The sequence below is a fragment of the Juglans microcarpa x Juglans regia genome, chromosome 5D (genome assembly GCF_004785595.1).
Source record: "Juglans microcarpa x Juglans regia isolate MS1-56 chromosome 5D, Jm3101_v1.0, whole genome shotgun sequence".
NCBI classification, from domain to species: domain Eukaryota; kingdom Viridiplantae; phylum Streptophyta; class Magnoliopsida; order Fagales; family Juglandaceae; genus Juglans; species Juglans microcarpa x Juglans regia.
In genome coordinates, this window is record NC_054602.1 from 8,477,451 (window position 1) to 8,495,738 (window position 18,288).

The following is an 18,288-nucleotide window of genomic DNA, read 5'->3' on the forward strand; positions in this document are numbered from 1 at the left end:
TGCCCGCACAATTATTCTCTTTACCTAACACGTATAAGCAAAGATAAGGGGCGAAAATTTTTCGGTCCGGACAGGACTAGACTAAATTTACCCCAATTAGGCTTCGGTCCATGGTATTTCTGAAATTTGGTTTTTGGTCCAGTTTCGTGGTGTATTTTTTTTTAAGAGGATTAGACCGAAACTGACCGAATGTATAAATTTTTTAAATATTTTAGATATATAATATATTATTTATATAATAATTATATAAATTAATTATATAATTTTCTTTAATCTATCACCATTAGCTATATAAAATGTAAAATAATATATACTATCAATTAACTAATATATAATACAATAAATCATATGATAATATATGTTATTATATGCATATACGTATTCAACTAAAGTACTAAATTAGTAACTATTAATATTATAAATATAATTATAATTAATTATTTTTTAACGAGTTAGTTACATAACATTAAAGAGGTCACTTAATTTTGATTTTATTAATTTATCTATCAAAAAAAGAAAGGAAGAAAAAAATATTCCTACCTCATATGGATTGAATTGAACTGATTGGACCTGAGTCCGATCCAATCCTTAGGGATAATTGGTCTCAAATTTTTGGTCCATGACCCCGGAGCAGTCCGAGTAAACGAAACAAAAAATGGTAAAAATCCGGTCAAGCTCTGTCGTAGTCCAAAATGCCTGTAAAGTTGGCCAATCGTCATCCAAAATAGATGGAGCACTGACAACTATGGATTGGCCATGTTACTAACATGTTACAACAGACCCTCTTCCAACCACAAGTCTACAACTCAACTTTACATGGCAATATTGATAATTACAGTATCATCAGTTTCCTCCTTTTCTTGGTTTTCTGTACAAAAATTTCTATTATACCAGCAAGCAAGAATGGCTAATCAATATAATCAGAACCACAGCTGTATAAGCTCCGGAAATAGAGATTCTCTGCACTGCCCAATACACAATTGTCTTCTATTCAGGAACTCGGATTGGATGAAGAAAAACCTTACTGGACATGACTTTCATCTAGCCTTCGAGGTGTGACAGAGTGCAGTGTGCAAGGAAAAGCTTCTTGAAATTACAATAGCGTTACGAGGACTACTGATGAAGCAAAGAGCAGAAAATTCATGACACTATCCGGATGAAGTCCTGCAAAGCAGATGAGCATTAAGTCCACAATTCCTAGCAACAGACTAGGGAGGAACTTCCTCCAACCTCTTTGCCAACAAGTCTTTCCTTTTTCTTTTCCTTTTTTTTTTTTTTTTTTTTTTTTGGGTGTGTGTGTGTCCTATAAAGATATAAAAAGTGGATTACTTAGGGATTCGGTTTCTCCTTCTTTGGATAGCCCCTCTGAAAGAACACTAGCGCCCCTCAAACACCTCAATCAGGATGGATACCATTCAAGGCAAGTACAACCGTGAAACTAAGCATCTGTTCTGGGTTTTCCACAATTCAAGCTTGCATAAACCCAACCCACATTATGTTAAGAGAAGTGCTACAGCCGCAAAGAGATCTCACAAAAATAAACCCAAAAAATGACATGGCTTCATATAATACGTTAGATCTATTTTACAATAAAAGTAGTTTTACAATATAACGTACCACATCAAGCCACTTCAGTTTGTGGATTTACTTTTGTGATATCTTTTCGTGGTTAAGCATTTCTTTGTGAGTCTACTTCTGTGGTATCTCTTCATGGTTAAAACATATCTTGTGTTAAATGTTTTTTAAAAAAATGTACAAATGCGACCCACATTGAATTAAAATGTAAAGAATGAAATAATTATACAAATACTTACCATTTTGGGCAGATGCCACAGCTGGAAGTGCAGGAATTTTCACACCTGAAATTGCCAAAACTCAGGTTGATAAGTAGAACGGAGAACATAACCCTTTGTTTTACAAAAAGAATTTTGATTTTCAAACGGAACAAGAAACAAATTGCAGGATTTGCCATATTAATGAATAAAACTCAACAGGCAGGACATACTTTTATTACATGAAGCTGGCACGTGAGATGTAGGGGGCCAGGGAGCGGGAATGTTGTCATTCAGATCACAAAGGAAGCTTACTTCTGAAGATGTGTCAATCGTTGCATCAGAAGGTGTGCTTGGCAAAAGACATCCAGCCTCTGCTCCAGAAGAGGATAAAGAAAAACAAGCTAATCACAAGATTGCAATCTGAAAATAATACTTTTTAATCCATCCTCTAAGACAGGTCTAGATAAGAAACTATATGTTTTAATACTTCAAAACCTTGCACAGAACAAGAACAGTAAAAAGATAGGAAGAAAAAAAGCGAAAAAGAATTGGGTAATTTTGGAATCATACTCAGTGATTCTGTCTATAGACTATCAGTTCTTAATGCATATGCATCAGGAACATTACCTTGATTTCCAACTGAGATGTTCAAATTATCGTTCCACAGCATTTCAAAATGGCAAAAAACAACAAAAATATCATGTGTTAGAATCATCTTTGAGTAAATAACAGATTTAGTTTGCCCATGAAAAGGATACAGATAAACAGCACCTACCTTCGAGGGAAAAATCCTTGAGGTTAATATGACAGAGGCTGTATACATTTTTGGTAATATTTGATTTTCTTAACTTTTTTCCCAATGATGCAGCACAATCCAAAGCCTGCAAGTTAGTTATAAAACTCTGCTTTTGCAAGTGGGATACATAGCTTCCCATGGCACTACAGCATGTTGTTCGGTTATTTATCCGATCCCCACAGCCCGTTACCACATGGCTCATGTCAGGAAACACCAGGGGGCAAACTGAAGAAGAAAATACGAGACATTATCAGTAAGGTCAGCTGAAGGGACTGGCATCGCTAGTCAGTATTTAACAAGTATAAAAACGTAGAGCTAACAAGAACTGCTGCACAACAAAATGTGGAATTAATTAATTTGCTTGATAAAGGATTGAGGAAATTACAGATACAGATAGATTAGACCAGCTACAAACCACCAAGGTTATCAAGAAGGATCCAGTATTAATAGTATGCAGTATTCCACACATTCTCACACAAGCATTTTGCTTCTAATACATACACATTTATGAATTTGTAAATAATTTAAATGTCACGAGGTTTCTCCAAAAAAAAACCCTAGACAAGTAATCTTGAGAGAGGTTCTTTTGGCATACATTCATTACCCAAAACTCACCTTTATTTACATTGCAATTGGATAGTCCTCTGAGAACTTTCTTCGCATGAGAAGCATTAAGTTCACTAGCCAACCAACGGAGGACAATACTCTTACAATCATTCACCCTGGTAGAGTGCTGAGGTAATATATAGGCCCCATCCATGCTCAAAAGCTCAGAAGATTTCAAAGCAATCCTCGTAGCAGCTTCTAATATCGCACTCTGGCAAATTTGGCTGCAGCATTCTTTCACAGGATCAATCTCTTCACAAGCTGCCAGAAGCTTCAAAGTATCAACAATGCTCTCCAACTCATTAACACTATTGACAGGGCAAGATGCTTCAGTGAGTTTTGAAGCATGAATTGAGCAAATCTGTGTGAGATTCTCATTTGCACCTTGGCCTACCAAAACCTTCTCAATATCTGAGAGACAAGATTTGGCAAGGGTCCCATTTAAAGCAAGAACATTGGTTTCTTTACTTGATTGACCAATGAGAATTTCAAGGGTGGCTTCCAACTGCGGACAACAGATTACATTAGCCAGAAATGGTGCAAATGCCGACCAGCAATCTATTGCTGTTACACTCATCAAGCTTTCAGCAGCAGTGAAGTTTAACACACAGATACCTGCATTGGAGGAGAGAGAGAGAGAGAGAGATCACCAAGCAGAAAGCGTACTGAAATCTTCAATCCAAATAACTTCAAGGAAATGATTTAAATGGATATTCAATCTAAATTAAAAATAAATAGACCTGATAATTTTGTGACAGTGGTATTTGTGAAGGGTACCAGTGGTGAAGGTGCAAGGAGAGGAAGAAAAGGCCGAGGAGACCCACTAGGAGAGGTCTCAGGAAGAATCGCATCCCCTTTTTTATCCATTAAAACAGGATCACTAAGATGATCTAACTGGCTGCAGCAAGATTCATGGAAACCTATACCAAAAGCATGAGAAAATGACGTTGTAATCTTGCAAGTTAAAAGATAGTATCTGAAAATCCTACATGGACAGTTTCCCTGTACGTTTTATAAACAGTTGAGGTAAAAATTTGAATTACTAGACGCATTATGTCTGAAAATATATGAGGTGACAAGGGAATAAATCCTAGTTGTATATAAACTAACAAATCATGTTATACTAAAGCATTTGGGGAATGGATAACTTCTCGTTGAATCAAACGAATGCAATGACTAAGGTGTATCAATTTAAACTTCCATTCACCAATAAAACTTTTTTGGAGGAGGAGGGGGCACACCACAACCTAACTCACCTCCGTTTGGATATTGAGATGAGTTGAGTTGTGAATAGTAGTATTTTGTGGCTCCCATTAAGATGGGTTTAACTTTTTTAGGTTGAGATGGGTTTAACTTTTTAGGTTGAGATGGGTTTAACTTTTTAGGTTGAAAAGTATGAAGTAGGTTGAGATGAATTTAACTTTTTTATGAGAAGTTAAAAAAGTAGTGGGTCCCATCAATGATTGGTTTGTGATGAGTTGAGTTTGGTTCAACAACCAAACACAACCAGATGAGAAGAGAAGGTAAATTCTAAAATGATGAGACTACTTAAAAAGGCTGAATATGCAATAAAAATGATTCTCTACAAATAATAACATGAAACCTTCCGGCTCTGACTAATGATGCAATATGTGAGAAAATAAAAGACCAGGCTTCCAGTGGAGACTACCCCATATCAAGGAGCGCCAATATTAGTGATATACTGAGTCTGCCTCTTATTGACCCATCGGTTTATTTCATTCTAGGTTTGAAATATGAATTTCACACGTGTAGGTTTGAAATATGACTCCTCCCTTGTAGAAAATACAAACTATAAGAAATTCATCAATCCACGTGTATATTTGAATCAGCATCCTTAGAATTCTGAGGGTATTCTACCATGCAAACCTTCTTAAATCTCAATCATTTCTTTCATCTCAAGTGGTTGGAATCTACCACATCAGTATTTGCCACTATTACCACTCAGTATCTACCACCTTGGTGCTTTCCGCATTTTACCATAATTAAAAGTACCAGATGATGCTGATACCAAAAACATAAAAACAATTTTTAAACTGGACATGACAAAATCGTAACCATTATTTAAAAAAATGATTGGAATTTAAAAAACTTAAAAATACAGAACTATTACTTGCTGAGAATCTCAAGGCTCGGAAATTTCAAGTATATAGTCTTCAGATGCACCCAAGGTCGTGCTTTTCTTAGCACTATTTCCATGAAAAGCAACCTTTGCATTATTTGATCCATTCAAGATTAGATATGCTATTTGTGTCATAACATTTGTTGCAACAATCAAAACAATGGTGGCCAGGGTACTATCACAGCGACAAGTTATTAACACTATCCCGTACGGCTCCTTTCAGCCTAAACTAATCGCACCAATTAATTCCAAAACACTAACGCTAGCCTAAATCTTGAACAGTGGCACATCATTCTGAACCTTCAAAGAAAGAAATTGATTTACCAGAAAAACACGCAGATCATGCAAGTAAACTGGTAGTTTCAATAATACAAACTAATACAACCTCAGTCAATTAATTGCCAGAGCACTATATTCTCAAGAGACGAAAAATGAACTTAAAAAACGTCCATAAAAAGGAACCACCACATCCCTACACCAATGTTGAAATTCTGCAAAAGCCAGATTGAAAAACCCCGCAATTCAGGAAAACATACGACAAACCCATTTACTTTTCTTCCAAAATGGAGAGATTCAACAATGATCCAACTAAAAAAACTCGTAAATCATGTAAAATAACGAAAACCCAGTGAAGGAATCAACCAGTAAGGGTTGCATACTCACAGACAGCCAACAGAAAGACTTCCGCAAGAATGATGTTGGGAGTGAGCTTGAGAGATGCCCTCTCCTTCATGCCTTCTCTAGTATCACTCTCAAACAGAGAAACCATAGAAAAAATATAGTACCATTAAATGTTGAAAAGCAGAGCCAAAAGAGAACCCGAAGAGAAAGAGTGGTTAGGAAGCATCAGCTTTGGAATTAAGGGAGAGGAGGGTATATGAATAAACAAAGAGTATTGAGAAGCCATGAATGAGCTCGAAAGTGTGGGGACGAAAGCAGTATCAGTAATAGATGTAGGAGAAAGATAGAGCAGCGCTGGACCCCTGGTGCATTAAACGCCATCAATGACCTTTTGCCCCTCCCCCACCTTCGTACACAACACCCGTTGTCTCTCCCACGCGTGAGACGCGGGTGGAGCTGTTTGCTTTGCCTGGCACATGCACAGGTGCGGTGGATGCTATCAATTATCATTATTATTGCTGCGTTTCTGAGCCACTTGCCAGTTGCTTGTTTGCCAGTTGCTTGTTAATTGTTTTGAATAAGAGAAAGAAATGCTAACTGAATACTCATGGTTTGATTGATTGTTTTTTTTTTTTTCCTTAAAATAAAATTTAATAATTAAAAAAGTGATTATTATTAAATTCGTATATTTTAAAAAATATATATTTAAAAAATAAATAAAAATAAAAAAACAAAAATGTACTTATCATCCTGCTATCAATTTCAGGACTATTTGAATAATAGAAAATATTAAATGTATTTAAAAAAAATTTATAAAATACATACTTATACCTGTTAGTTATTGATATATTAAACTTGATAAATTTTAAATTTTAAAAAAAATTAAAAAAATAAATCTTATAAATAAAAATATAAATATATATAACACTACTCTAAAATAATTATAGTTGTCAGTGCATAGAATTGGGATTTAATTTCCTTTTATTTTTATGGTGCTGATTTCACAGCCAATCCCGTAAATTATTAAAATTTGATGTGAAATGTTGTTTTCCTTTTAGGCTTGTTTCATTATGAAATAATTTTAACATCTAGAGTATAATAAATAGGATAGTGATAGGGTTATATCTTTTTATTACTCACCAACTATTTATAGTGTATTTTTTTTTTCATTTTCTTTTAAATATTTTTTTAACATCCTTAATCATTAAAAAAAATTTAAAAAATATATATATAATTTTACTACTAGTCACTTTTTTAATTATTAAGTAAAATAAAAAATTTAAAAAAATCAAATACGAAAAAAAATAGTAAAAAAATATTAGAAGAGTAATAACTCTATCATTTTCCTAATAAATATATCATAGTTCTTCGTAATATGTATTAGACATTTAATATTGTTTTAAAAAACTTTTTTACTGCATTAAATATTAAATATTATGAGGTCCTGCTATAGGAACCGATGTATTTGACCAACGCTAGTGATTGGTATTTCATTTACGTATTATTTAAAAATATTTATAAAAAAAAAACATGCAAATACACTATCGTCGTTAAATACATCGGGCATATTAGTATTTTTCAATATCATAAGATGTATTTCATGTTAGATACTATAATTTTAAGCAATTGATTGAAAAATCTTATTTTTTTCTATCCACGTGTCAAACAATACCGACTGCATGTTAAATACATCTTGAAATATTTGAGTTTTTGGTTATATGTGGACAATACGATTTTTAAGATAGTTGAAAGATATTTTTTAAAATATAATTCTTAAATAAAAAATTACATGAACATAATATACGAATGTGCTATTAAACTATAATATATAATAAAAATGGTTTTTCGTGGGTAGATGTCTGGCTGCCTGCTGGTCACAACTCCACGCCCACGGTGGGTTGGGCACCGAAGCAAGGTCTACAAGCTCTAATGGTGCAAATCAGTCTGTCTAGTCTGGAGTGATGATGGACTGAATATTTTTAATCCATCATTTTTTTGAATCGGACTGAACCGAACACTTATAGTCCGGTCTGGTCGGTCCTGCCTAATTATTATTTTTTTTTTAAATCAATTAATAAAATTTTTTTATTTAAAATACTAAATTAAAATTAAGTGATATATTAATGTAAATTATATAACTAACTCAATAAAAAAATATTTTATATGATCAATGATAATAAATTAGATGAAAATTACATTATTAATTTATATAATTACTATATAATTAGCTAATTGATATTATACATTAGTTAATTGATAGAATATTAACAAGTGTTAATAACATATTTAAAATTTTATAATGTTAAAGGTGATAGGTTAGATGAAAATTATATAATAAATTGTACAATTATTGTATAAATAATATATAAAATATTTTTTATTTTTATTTTTCATTTGGTCAAGTCCGATCCGGTCTGGGGTGGAAAAACCCTTAACCGAGACTGAACCGAAACTTCGGTCCTCTAAGACATGGATTGAGGCCAACCGGTCTCAGTCTTGGTCCAGACCAAAATGATTGGTCCGGTCAATTTCTCCAGTCCGAACAGACTATTTAGCACCCCTAATAAGCTCAAAGATCTAAGAGCACTAGCAATAATATAGGCAAATATCATTCCAAACCAATATTTAACTAACAACTCCATTAAATCTACTTGGACGATCCAAATATAAATTTCCAAATATAAATTTTTTGCTTAGTGTCTCTGCATATTTCGATAGATATTGTTTACCATATATTGATTATTTTATCACTTATTTCTCTCTCCTTCCACTCACTCACTCTCGACGGAAAGTAAAATAATAATTTAATTATTAATTAAATTATTAATTAACATATAATTAGTATAATTGTAAAATATGAAAAAAAAAAGAAAAAAAAGATTATTATTATTAAAAAATAATATTTTATTATTATTTTGACTAATAGATGAATAATTTAATATGAAAATCTCTCTTAAATGGCAAAGGAAAATAGCCAAATTTTATGTTTACCTTTGCCTACACCATTACTAATGCTCTAAAGGGCTGGGTTTGAGTACTTCAAATCCTTTTGGTTGCATTTTGTGTCAAATCAATACTTATCTAAAAAATTTAAATAGACAGAAAATGATAAATTTATAATGAGTAGTGCTACATGTACTTACAATTTTATTTACAAGACTCATTTTGTTAGTTTTCTTTCGGAATTGAAATTTTAAATTTTAAATTATATGATTTTCAACGTATCAATAATTGACATGTGGAAGAAGTAAGTTTTTCTTAAGTACATTTAACATTTTTCATTTATAATTATTTGTAATACAATCTTAACATTCATCCGCCTAACATGTAGAATATTTAAATAAATAGAATAGAGTGTAAAGTTATGGTTTAAATTCAAGAACGTTGATATGATACTATATCAAATCATCACTTATGTCAAAAGTTAAACTAATAGAAAGAGGTGGAATTAGTTCTTTGATATTTAATAGTTTATTCCTACACGTCGTCGTTGATTTTTAAACTTAGAAATGATTAAATATTTGATGTAAAGTAAAAAATAATGTGAACCATTACTATTGTTTAATGTATCGGTTTGATTATATAGATTTAAATGAAAATGTATTATGATAACTTGAACCAATTTATGCTTCTTGAGGATATGTGTCTTAATCGTTTGCCAACCAAATGAAAGGTTGTGTCCTTTGGTGAATTAGAAACATTTTCAGTGTATTATCTAATATTTGAAGTTGTGACTTTTCAAAAGTGTTCATTCATTTTAATTGTGACTTTTCACAAGTGTCATTTCATTCTCTATAAATAGAGAACCCCACTCACAAATTCATTAACTCCAAATTCTTTAAAAAAATTAGTGAAACACTTTCTTTTTCTTTTTGTCTTTATTTATTTGGGCTTTGGTAATTTTATATTGAGTTCGAGAATCTCCTTTTATGTGCACTGACGAGGAGATTAACGGGAATTGACGTTATTGTATATTGGGAGTAGATTTTCAAGAAGCCTAGTACATATTCAAATTTGGAGGCGGCGAAATCTAATATAAGGAAAACGTCCATTACAACGTACCTCAACACCGTGTTCTCTTTTTTCTAAATTATTCTTGTTATTTTACATATTCTCTAGTTTACAAAACATTTCAAAATATTTACCGACAATCTTAGAGTAGAATTCTCTTTGTTAAATTAGAGGTGAGCTTTAATTAATTGGCTGTCACCATGACTTCAAATGAATCTATTGCACTCAAGAAATTTGGAGGAGTCAATTTTAAGCGTTGGCAAGAAAATATGAAAATATTTCTTACAATGCTTGGATTATACTTTGTTATTAAAAATTATCATCATTCCGATGATTTACATGAACCTGCACGTACTATTGAATTGCAAACATATGCAGAAAAAGATAATTTGTGTAGATGTAGGATTTTAAATCATTTAAGTGATATATTTTTTTTATGTTTACCTACACATTAAATCTGCCAAAAATATTTGGAATGCTCTTGATAAGAAATATGGTGTACAAGATGCTGGAATGGATAAATACATCGCAGGTCTGCAAGCCAATTTCTTAGCTTTAAGATAGATGATTCCAAATTTGTGCTAGAGCAAGCCTCTGAGTTAACTATCATTTATCATGAATTGGGCCAACGGGGAATGTGTATTATCGAGCGTCTTCAAGTTGCTTATACAATAGACAAGTTGTCTCATTTATGGAAAAATTTTGGCCTATCTCTTAAACATAAAATTGGAGATATGATCATGAAAACATTGATCTCTACATTAGGATCCAAGAACAACACTTAAAAAATAATCCTGTCCCACCATTGGTTTTTGATTTTCAGTCTAAAGTAAATATTGTAGAAGGTCATAAAATACATAATAATCCATTACATTAGAAATCCAAATTCAATAAGAGTAAAACTAATTATGGTAATAATTTGAAACCAAAGTTTTATATCAACAAAGATTATAAGAGACTCATTTGTTTTAACCATAACAAACCAGGTTACTTGATCAAAAATTATCGTTATAAGAAGAGAAAAAATCAAGGCAATGAACAACCAAGATCACTTGACCCACATGCTCATATGATCATTTCCGAGACTGACTCCGTTGAAACCAATGAAATGTATGTAACCATAAGTCCCTACGTTTATTTGGCTTGTAGTACTATTGACTGGATAGTAGACACAAAAGCCAATGTACATGTCATTTTTAGCTGCAATATTTTTTCAACATATTAGGATACAAGCGGTATGAAAGTAACGATGGGTAACTCCACCTCTATATAAGTATTTGGAATAGGAAAAATTAAACTCAAATTAACGTCTAGAAATACTTTTCCTTTAGAAAAAGTACTTTATGTACCAAAGGTGAGGAGAAACTTAATTAGTGGATATTTACTTAGTAGGGCATGTTACATATTATTATTTCAATTCAATAAAGTTATTGTAATTAAATATGAGTCATTTGTGGAGAAATGTTATGTGAGTGGTAGTTTGTTTGTAATAAATATTTAAAATAATATAGAAGATAAATTTGACTTTGATAATAAATTTATATTTTTTACATGTTTCTTTTCAATATGACATGCTAGATTAGTCTATGTTAACAATCATAATATGAAAAGAAAGATAGATTTAAAGATTAGTCTCATGATCTGAGCCCCAGCATACAGTGATACACCGTCATCATGGTGTATTTTTTCTTTCTTCTCCGAGCTTATCCAGGCCGATGTTGAACTAATCAATTAAAATGTTCTAAAAGGTCTGTACCGAATTTTCAAATTTGAAATGAATAATGATAGCTGCCTTCGACAACTTTACAACTTAGGTAATAAAAAAAATTAAAAAGATAATAAAAAGGAGATGTAAAACATGTTTTATTATTTTATAAAATAATTTTATTTCCTTAATTGTAAACTGGTTGTTAAATTGCATCCGCTCTTAGAAAGTAAATAAACAAATAAATAAAAGAAAAGGCAAAAAGATCAAGATACAGTCACAAGTACGTACTATTCGCAAGGATAATCTTGACCCTCCCCTCCTCGGATCTGGACCAATTCAGGTCTAGAAGATTCTCTCTATTATTTTTATTTTCATATAAAATGTCAAAAATCATTAATAAACGTACGGGTTCTGACATTCTGCATCTGAGTTCTATTTTGATTTTACCATTATTTTTAATTTATTTAATTTCATTTCATTTAATTATTATAATTTTTTTAAATTTTTACATAAAATAAACTAAACTATTTAGTTTTTTAAAATAAAAATAATATTAAAAATATATTTTAATAATATTTTATTTAATTTTTAATTTTAATTAATCTCAATTCATTTCATCTTATCTATAAAAATAAACGAGTTCTGAATCAACCACAAAAACAAATACACATATCGCCATTTTTTTTTTAATTGACTGCTGGAAAATATATGGAACGAGAAAAGAGCAAATCGTTATGATCACAGTATCGACGCGGTACCATGCATCGTGAGAATTTGGGTTTTATAAATCCAATTTAGACGCAAGGGATTGAACCCAAAGCAGCAAATAAATGCCACAAGAAAGCTAGCTTGGTTAATTAAAGACTAAATTATTACATAAAAAAAAATCAGAATTAATCAAACTAATACAACGCTGGCCTCTGTTAATGCCCAGTACGTAGATCGAACTCCATCGAATATGTACAGAAATAATGATACATTCCAATCTCTCTCTCTCTCTCTCTCTCTCTCCATACACACAGAAATACTCATGATTCCAATCTGGTTCATGATGAGCTTATAGTGAATCATTAATTGTCCTCTGGAATACTTTGCAGGGCCGGCCTCCACGACCGATGATCATGCTCCGCCTCATCGTATATATGATCCGCAGCATCCATCAACCGAGCCAAGATCTGTTTCGCAGACAAACCTCGCACGTCCACTCTCCCCACCAACTCCTCCAGTTCCTTCTTTGTGATCTTGACCCTCACCTCTCGTGTAGCAGCCCCCGTAGTAGTACCGGTAGAAGTCGAAGAATTAGACAAAGCAAAATCTCCATTTTCACCAAGAAGCCTCAGCCTTTCCACGTTGTAATTAGTTTTTTGATGATCAGCTTCTTCGTCGATCTTTGACGTGACAGAGCCCCAGTCATCACCAGCCCATACCATCGACCTCGATTCACGTCTACAGCAGTTTCCCATTTTCTGTTTCTTATATTTATATATATATATATATATATATATATATATATGTTGGTATGTAATCTGGGTTTTTTCTCTGGGAAAAGAGAGATCTGAAAGCTGGAGAGGTTCGGGCTATTTATAGGTGTTTGATGGAAACTTGGGTACTGTTCATGGCGGTTAACAAGGTTCCAAGAAACTACGTTTAGAGAGACAAAAAGGGGCCAGGGCATGCAGGTCGGTTGAGATTTATATACATCTCTATTTCTCTTTCGTGGCAATCTAACGGCGTGGTTGGTTGACCAAATGATACCCTGTTCCGTGTACATATCTCAGATTAAAATCTAATCCTCACCTAAAAATTAAGGAAATATGTAACGGAGATCTAAATAATATAATTTTTGAAGTGTGAAACGGATCAAAAAGGGCATCTAGCTATTCGAACATATCAAGTGTGAACATGGATATGTGATTGGAATCTTTGACTTGGCTCTGTTTAATTTGATTCAAGTCCATTCCTTCACTTCACGTGTGCTTTGTTAATTTGCACAGGCAACACGTCCATTAATTTCTTCTTGAATCATAAGGTTCATCGTGCTGTCTTTGTCTCAAAATTAATCTTTTCATTAATTTAGTTTGTTGAAGATTAAATCCATGATCTTTATGTCTAAACATCTTTATATAAGTTTTATCTTCTCATGAATGAATAAAAGGCCGATGATCAATATATATAGTGTATTTAAATACATATTTGATTTAATTAGACTCAGTTTTCTGAGGATTTTTATGTAATTTGTTACTTGTAATTAGCACGTACGTAGGTACATACATGACTACTATATATATATATATATATATATAATCTTCATGATTTTGCTTGTTAACACGAATATAAAAGATAAAAGTAATGTTAGAATGAAGCCCACGGGAATCATATATAAGATCGTACGACGATTGATAATGCCCACTGGAAAAATGTTAATTTATACGAAAGTGAAATAGACAGATGGATATATAGATCAAAGCAAGTTTCGTAGAAAACGTGCAATTATTAATTTCTGAACCCAAACCAACGATCGGATCAGGACTTAATTCAAAGTTTCAAATACGTAGCCTGTCAGCTAAAAGAAAAAACTTGATAATGAGATCATGGCAAATTTTAAGTCATTTTCTTATATATTGAACCCTTGACGATCAAGTTAGATATGGAAAAAAAATTTCGACTACGTTGAATGGGATTTCTTATTTGCCGTGATGAAAGTAATATTCGGATACAATGGAGATTGGATTAATTTGATCAAAGAATGTGTAATGCCAGCCTCTTTCTCAATCCTAATTATCAACAGTTGTGCCAAAGAATTTTTCAAAGCACAATGATGATTCAGACAAGGCGACCTCATATTATATTTTCTTTTCATTTTGTACACACAGGTGCTCTCAAGACTAATTGCTAGATCAGAAACAACAAGAAACTTTTAAAGGCATTCAATTAACCCGAAATTACTCTCCAATATCTCACTTATTTTTTACAGATGATTTAATCATATTTGAGAAAGCCAATGAGAGTAATGCCCAAATAATCATTGATAATCTAAAGAAATACCATGCTTGGTCAAGTCAAAGAGTCAACAAGGAAAAATCTTCAATTTACATCACCAGAAATACCAACCAAGCAACAAAAATTGAGATATTGACGAAAATGCAATACAAACAATCATCATCCGGGATGAAGTACGTGGAAAACCTGACCTCTTTTGGAAGATCAAAGAAAGAAAGTTAAAAAGAATTGCTGGAAAATATTAACAAGAAACTTGAAGGATGGAAGTCAAAATTACTATCACAGGCAGGAAAAACAATGCTAATCAGAACAATTGCAAGCACAATCCCTTCATATAAGATTTCAGTGCATATATTGCCAAAGTTAGCCTTCAAATCGATAAATACAAGTTTTAAAAATTTTTGGTGGGAAACAACAAAAGATCAAAAGCATAAACTGAACTTGAAATCTTGGAAATCAATTTGTCAACCAAAAAAAGAAGGGGGTTGGGCCTGAGGCTAATGGAAAACATGAACTTAACACTTCTAACTAAAACGAGATGGGAAATGAGTCAAACAAAACCAAGCATGTGGCACTCTCTTTAATCGAGAAAGTACCTAAACACAACTTCTTTCTGGCAGGCAACACCAAAATCTACAGACTCATGGTTACGGAAAGGGATTTTGAAGACAAGGGAGCTACTAACAAAAGGTACATGCTTTCAAATTTTTAATGGGATATCGGTCAAAGTGTAGTCAAATCCCTAAATCCCAACTTTAGAAAATTTTTCGCCAAAACCATCTGAGCCAAAATAGTGAAACCTTTTCATCTCTGAGAGTCTCTGATCTGATCAATCCAAAAACCCACTCTTAGAACACTCAGAAAATGCTAACTCTTTTCGAGCAAGATAGCATTAGGGAAATTCAAAAAATCTCATTGCCTTATAACAACCAAAGAATGGACTATCGAATTTGGATAAATAGCCAGAATGGAAAGTTTACTGTCAAAACAACTTAACATATTGTAGCAAAATTTCCCAATATACGTTTGCCAAATTTCCTTAGTCCATCAATTGAAAAAGTCTTTAAGCTAAAGATTCATGACCGCCATAAGTGACTCGCTTGGAAAATTATATGAAACATAATTCCAACTAGAGGAATATTGAAGAGTTTTATTCCAAATATCCCTTCTATTAGCGGCCCTTTGTGCCATGAACAAGAAGAAACAATACTCCATCTTTTCATTGAATGCCCAATTACCAGAATTTTTTGGAACCAAAGCAGCTGGCCTTTAAGTCTCTCTTTATTGCTGATTATTTCAATGCAAGAGTGGATACTGATTATCATCAACCCAGAGTCTAGATTGGGATTAAATTCTCAGGAAAAACATTAATTTCCAAATTTTTGCAATTTTAATGTTAGATTTTATTTGGAGAATATAGAATGACATTGTCCACAACCAATCCGTTTTTTCTCTAAAGAAGGCAAATGAACAATTGGATTTTTCCTACCAAGAAAATCTATAGGCATGGAAAAGAAAGTTGAAATCTCGGCAAATGTTGAAATGGCAAGCCCCATCAAGAAATCAAACTAGTATATCATTTGATGCAATAGTAAGGGACTCTTTCTTTACATCTTTGGCTGTAAGTCGAGACTCAGATGATAACATTGTAGAAATATGGATACCAAAAAATATGCTACAAATCCAGGCTTTGCAGAAGCTTATGTAGCATTGCTTGCAATAAAGATGGCATAACACTTGGAAAAGGTTTCAACAATTATGGAAGGTGATGCCCGGCTTGTGATATCAGCTATACATGGTGAAGTTCCAGTTTGGCATATAAATCCAATTATTGAAGACATCTTTCATGTATTATAAAATCGAAATAATTGAAGCGTTAAAAAAATTGATCGATCTTAAAATCGATGTGCGTACTTAATAGTACAATGGGCAGCAACCAACTTTGTTTTTGGTAGCATACTCTTAAAGAATCTACCTACTTGTATTTTGTATATTGATAGCAGCAATGACCCTCCCTCTATCAAATTGTAATATTTTCATATTTATGATAAGCATGATTGATTAGGAAAAAAAAAAGAGAGAAAGAAAGAAAAAAGAACCATTAGCTAGGTAGAAGAAATTAGACGATATTCATCGACCACATGAGTTGGGTTTCCAAAGCGTGTGTGTATGTGTGTGTGTATTTATATATTTATATATAATATATAGGTCAGTCATGTCAAAATTAATCCTCTTAAGATCAAACCAATTACAAATTATACATTCACAACTTATAGTAGTCAAAGCCCGGGTGCATGCAAGAATTTGATATTTTGAAAACTTGCACAAAATCTTACAAAAATATGCATTTCTTTAATATGAACTTTCGACAGACAGAGATATTTCCTCCTGTTTTTACCAAGTTTCACTGTTTCAGTATCAATATAATATATATATATATATATATATATATATATATATATATATATATAGTTTTGTACAAGTTTTGCATGGTTCTGGACATTCTGGTACTGGGATCATTTGAATAAATTTGTTGAGAGACTCAGTTAATTTGAAGTTAAAATCTTTGAAGTTCTAGACAATCATTTGCGTAAAACAGCCATTAATGTTGACCTGAATGTATGTTCTCCAGCTTTCTCGTGATCATCATGTAAGTACTCATGTGGCCAAAACTGCATGCCAATTTATAGTTTTAACTTCTTAATTTATTTTCAGAACAGATTGTATATTTCTTGCCAATATGCTTCTTGAAGTACTTTCTAAAGCGCTTAATTAACTTAAATTGCATGTACTCTTGACCCGGCAAGCTTAAATATTGCATTCAAATACTTAAAGAGTGGTGTTACTCTGTTGTTGAAATATAGCACCGCTCCTTCATATCACTAGTTATTATTTTTTTTTTTTTTTACATTTTTTTAACAGCTCAATACTTAATTAAAAGCTCGATCGGACCAATAAATCGACATGGGTTTACACGCAGATGAGGCCGCCGGTAGAAAATGGAAAATAACTAATTATAATAATTAAATAAAAATAAAGTTTTAAGGGAATTAATGAGATTGTAAATGATATAGTACGATAGCAACCATCTTCAAAAGGAAAAAAAAAAATCCATTGGGCACTTCCTATTTCTTTTCATTATATATATTATATATAAATGGGTCTTATAATATGGACCAGTTTTCAATAATTAATTAACGCCCGAATCCTCTTACAAATCTCTAATTTGAAAGTACTTTATAATTATGTCAAAATACAGGCAGCTAGCTAGGAGACTGCGTCCATGCCTGTGATCAGAGAGAGAGGGGTGGTTGCATGGACATGCATATACGAATCCTCGTACGTTTAATTCTCAGCGTACATGATCAATGATCACTTGAAACTGATCATCTGAATTAAACATGATGAGTCATGCACGAGTTGTTCGATCGACTGCTCTTTGTAGGGCTCTGAACGTACACGTACGTACGACTTTATATTGGATGGTCATTATAATTAAGAACTAGATCATCATTAGTCTGGGTAAAAATTAAAGAAGATCAAGATGATCAATTAATTATTCACGACTACTTATAATAAAATGAAAGAAACTAAAAATTAAATGGCTTTATCATAAATAATTTAGAATGGC

General features: G+C 32.4%; 2 protein-coding genes across 5 annotated transcripts; both read right to left on the bottom strand.

Moving 5' to 3' along the window:
• Nucleotides 1-656: 656 nt before the first annotated feature.
• LOC121264193 (uncharacterized GPI-anchored protein At1g61900-like) lies at nucleotides 657-6,427 on the bottom strand. Of its 4 annotated transcripts, none has more exons than XM_041167267.1 (8): nucleotides 5,981-6,426; nucleotides 3,918-4,097; nucleotides 3,187-3,792; nucleotides 2,551-2,796; nucleotides 2,403-2,414; nucleotides 2,006-2,146; nucleotides 1,815-1,859; nucleotides 657-1,164 (listed from the first exon to the last, which is right to left on the bottom strand). In XM_041167267.1, the coding sequence occupies exons 1-8, from the start codon at nucleotides 6,084-6,086 to the stop codon at nucleotides 1,094-1,096; spliced, it is 1,407 nt and encodes a 468-aa protein (XP_041023201.1). In that variant the 5' UTR covers nucleotides 6,087-6,426; the 3' UTR covers nucleotides 657-1,093. The 4 variants fall into 4 exon arrangements, with proteins under 4 accessions (XP_041023201.1, XP_041023202.1, XP_041023203.1 ...); XM_041167268.1 differs by having other exon boundaries at nucleotides 5,977-6,426; XM_041167269.1 differs by lacking the exon at nucleotides 3,918-4,097 and having other exon boundaries at nucleotides 5,981-6,427.
• Nucleotides 6,428-12,727: 6,300 nt separating this feature from the next.
• LOC121265636 lies at nucleotides 12,728-13,120 on the bottom strand. Its single transcript, XM_041169327.1, has one exon. The coding sequence runs from the start codon at nucleotides 13,118-13,120 to the stop codon at nucleotides 12,728-12,730; it is 393 nt and encodes a 130-aa protein (XP_041025261.1).
• Between the last annotated feature and the right edge of the window lie 5,168 nt (nucleotides 13,121-18,288).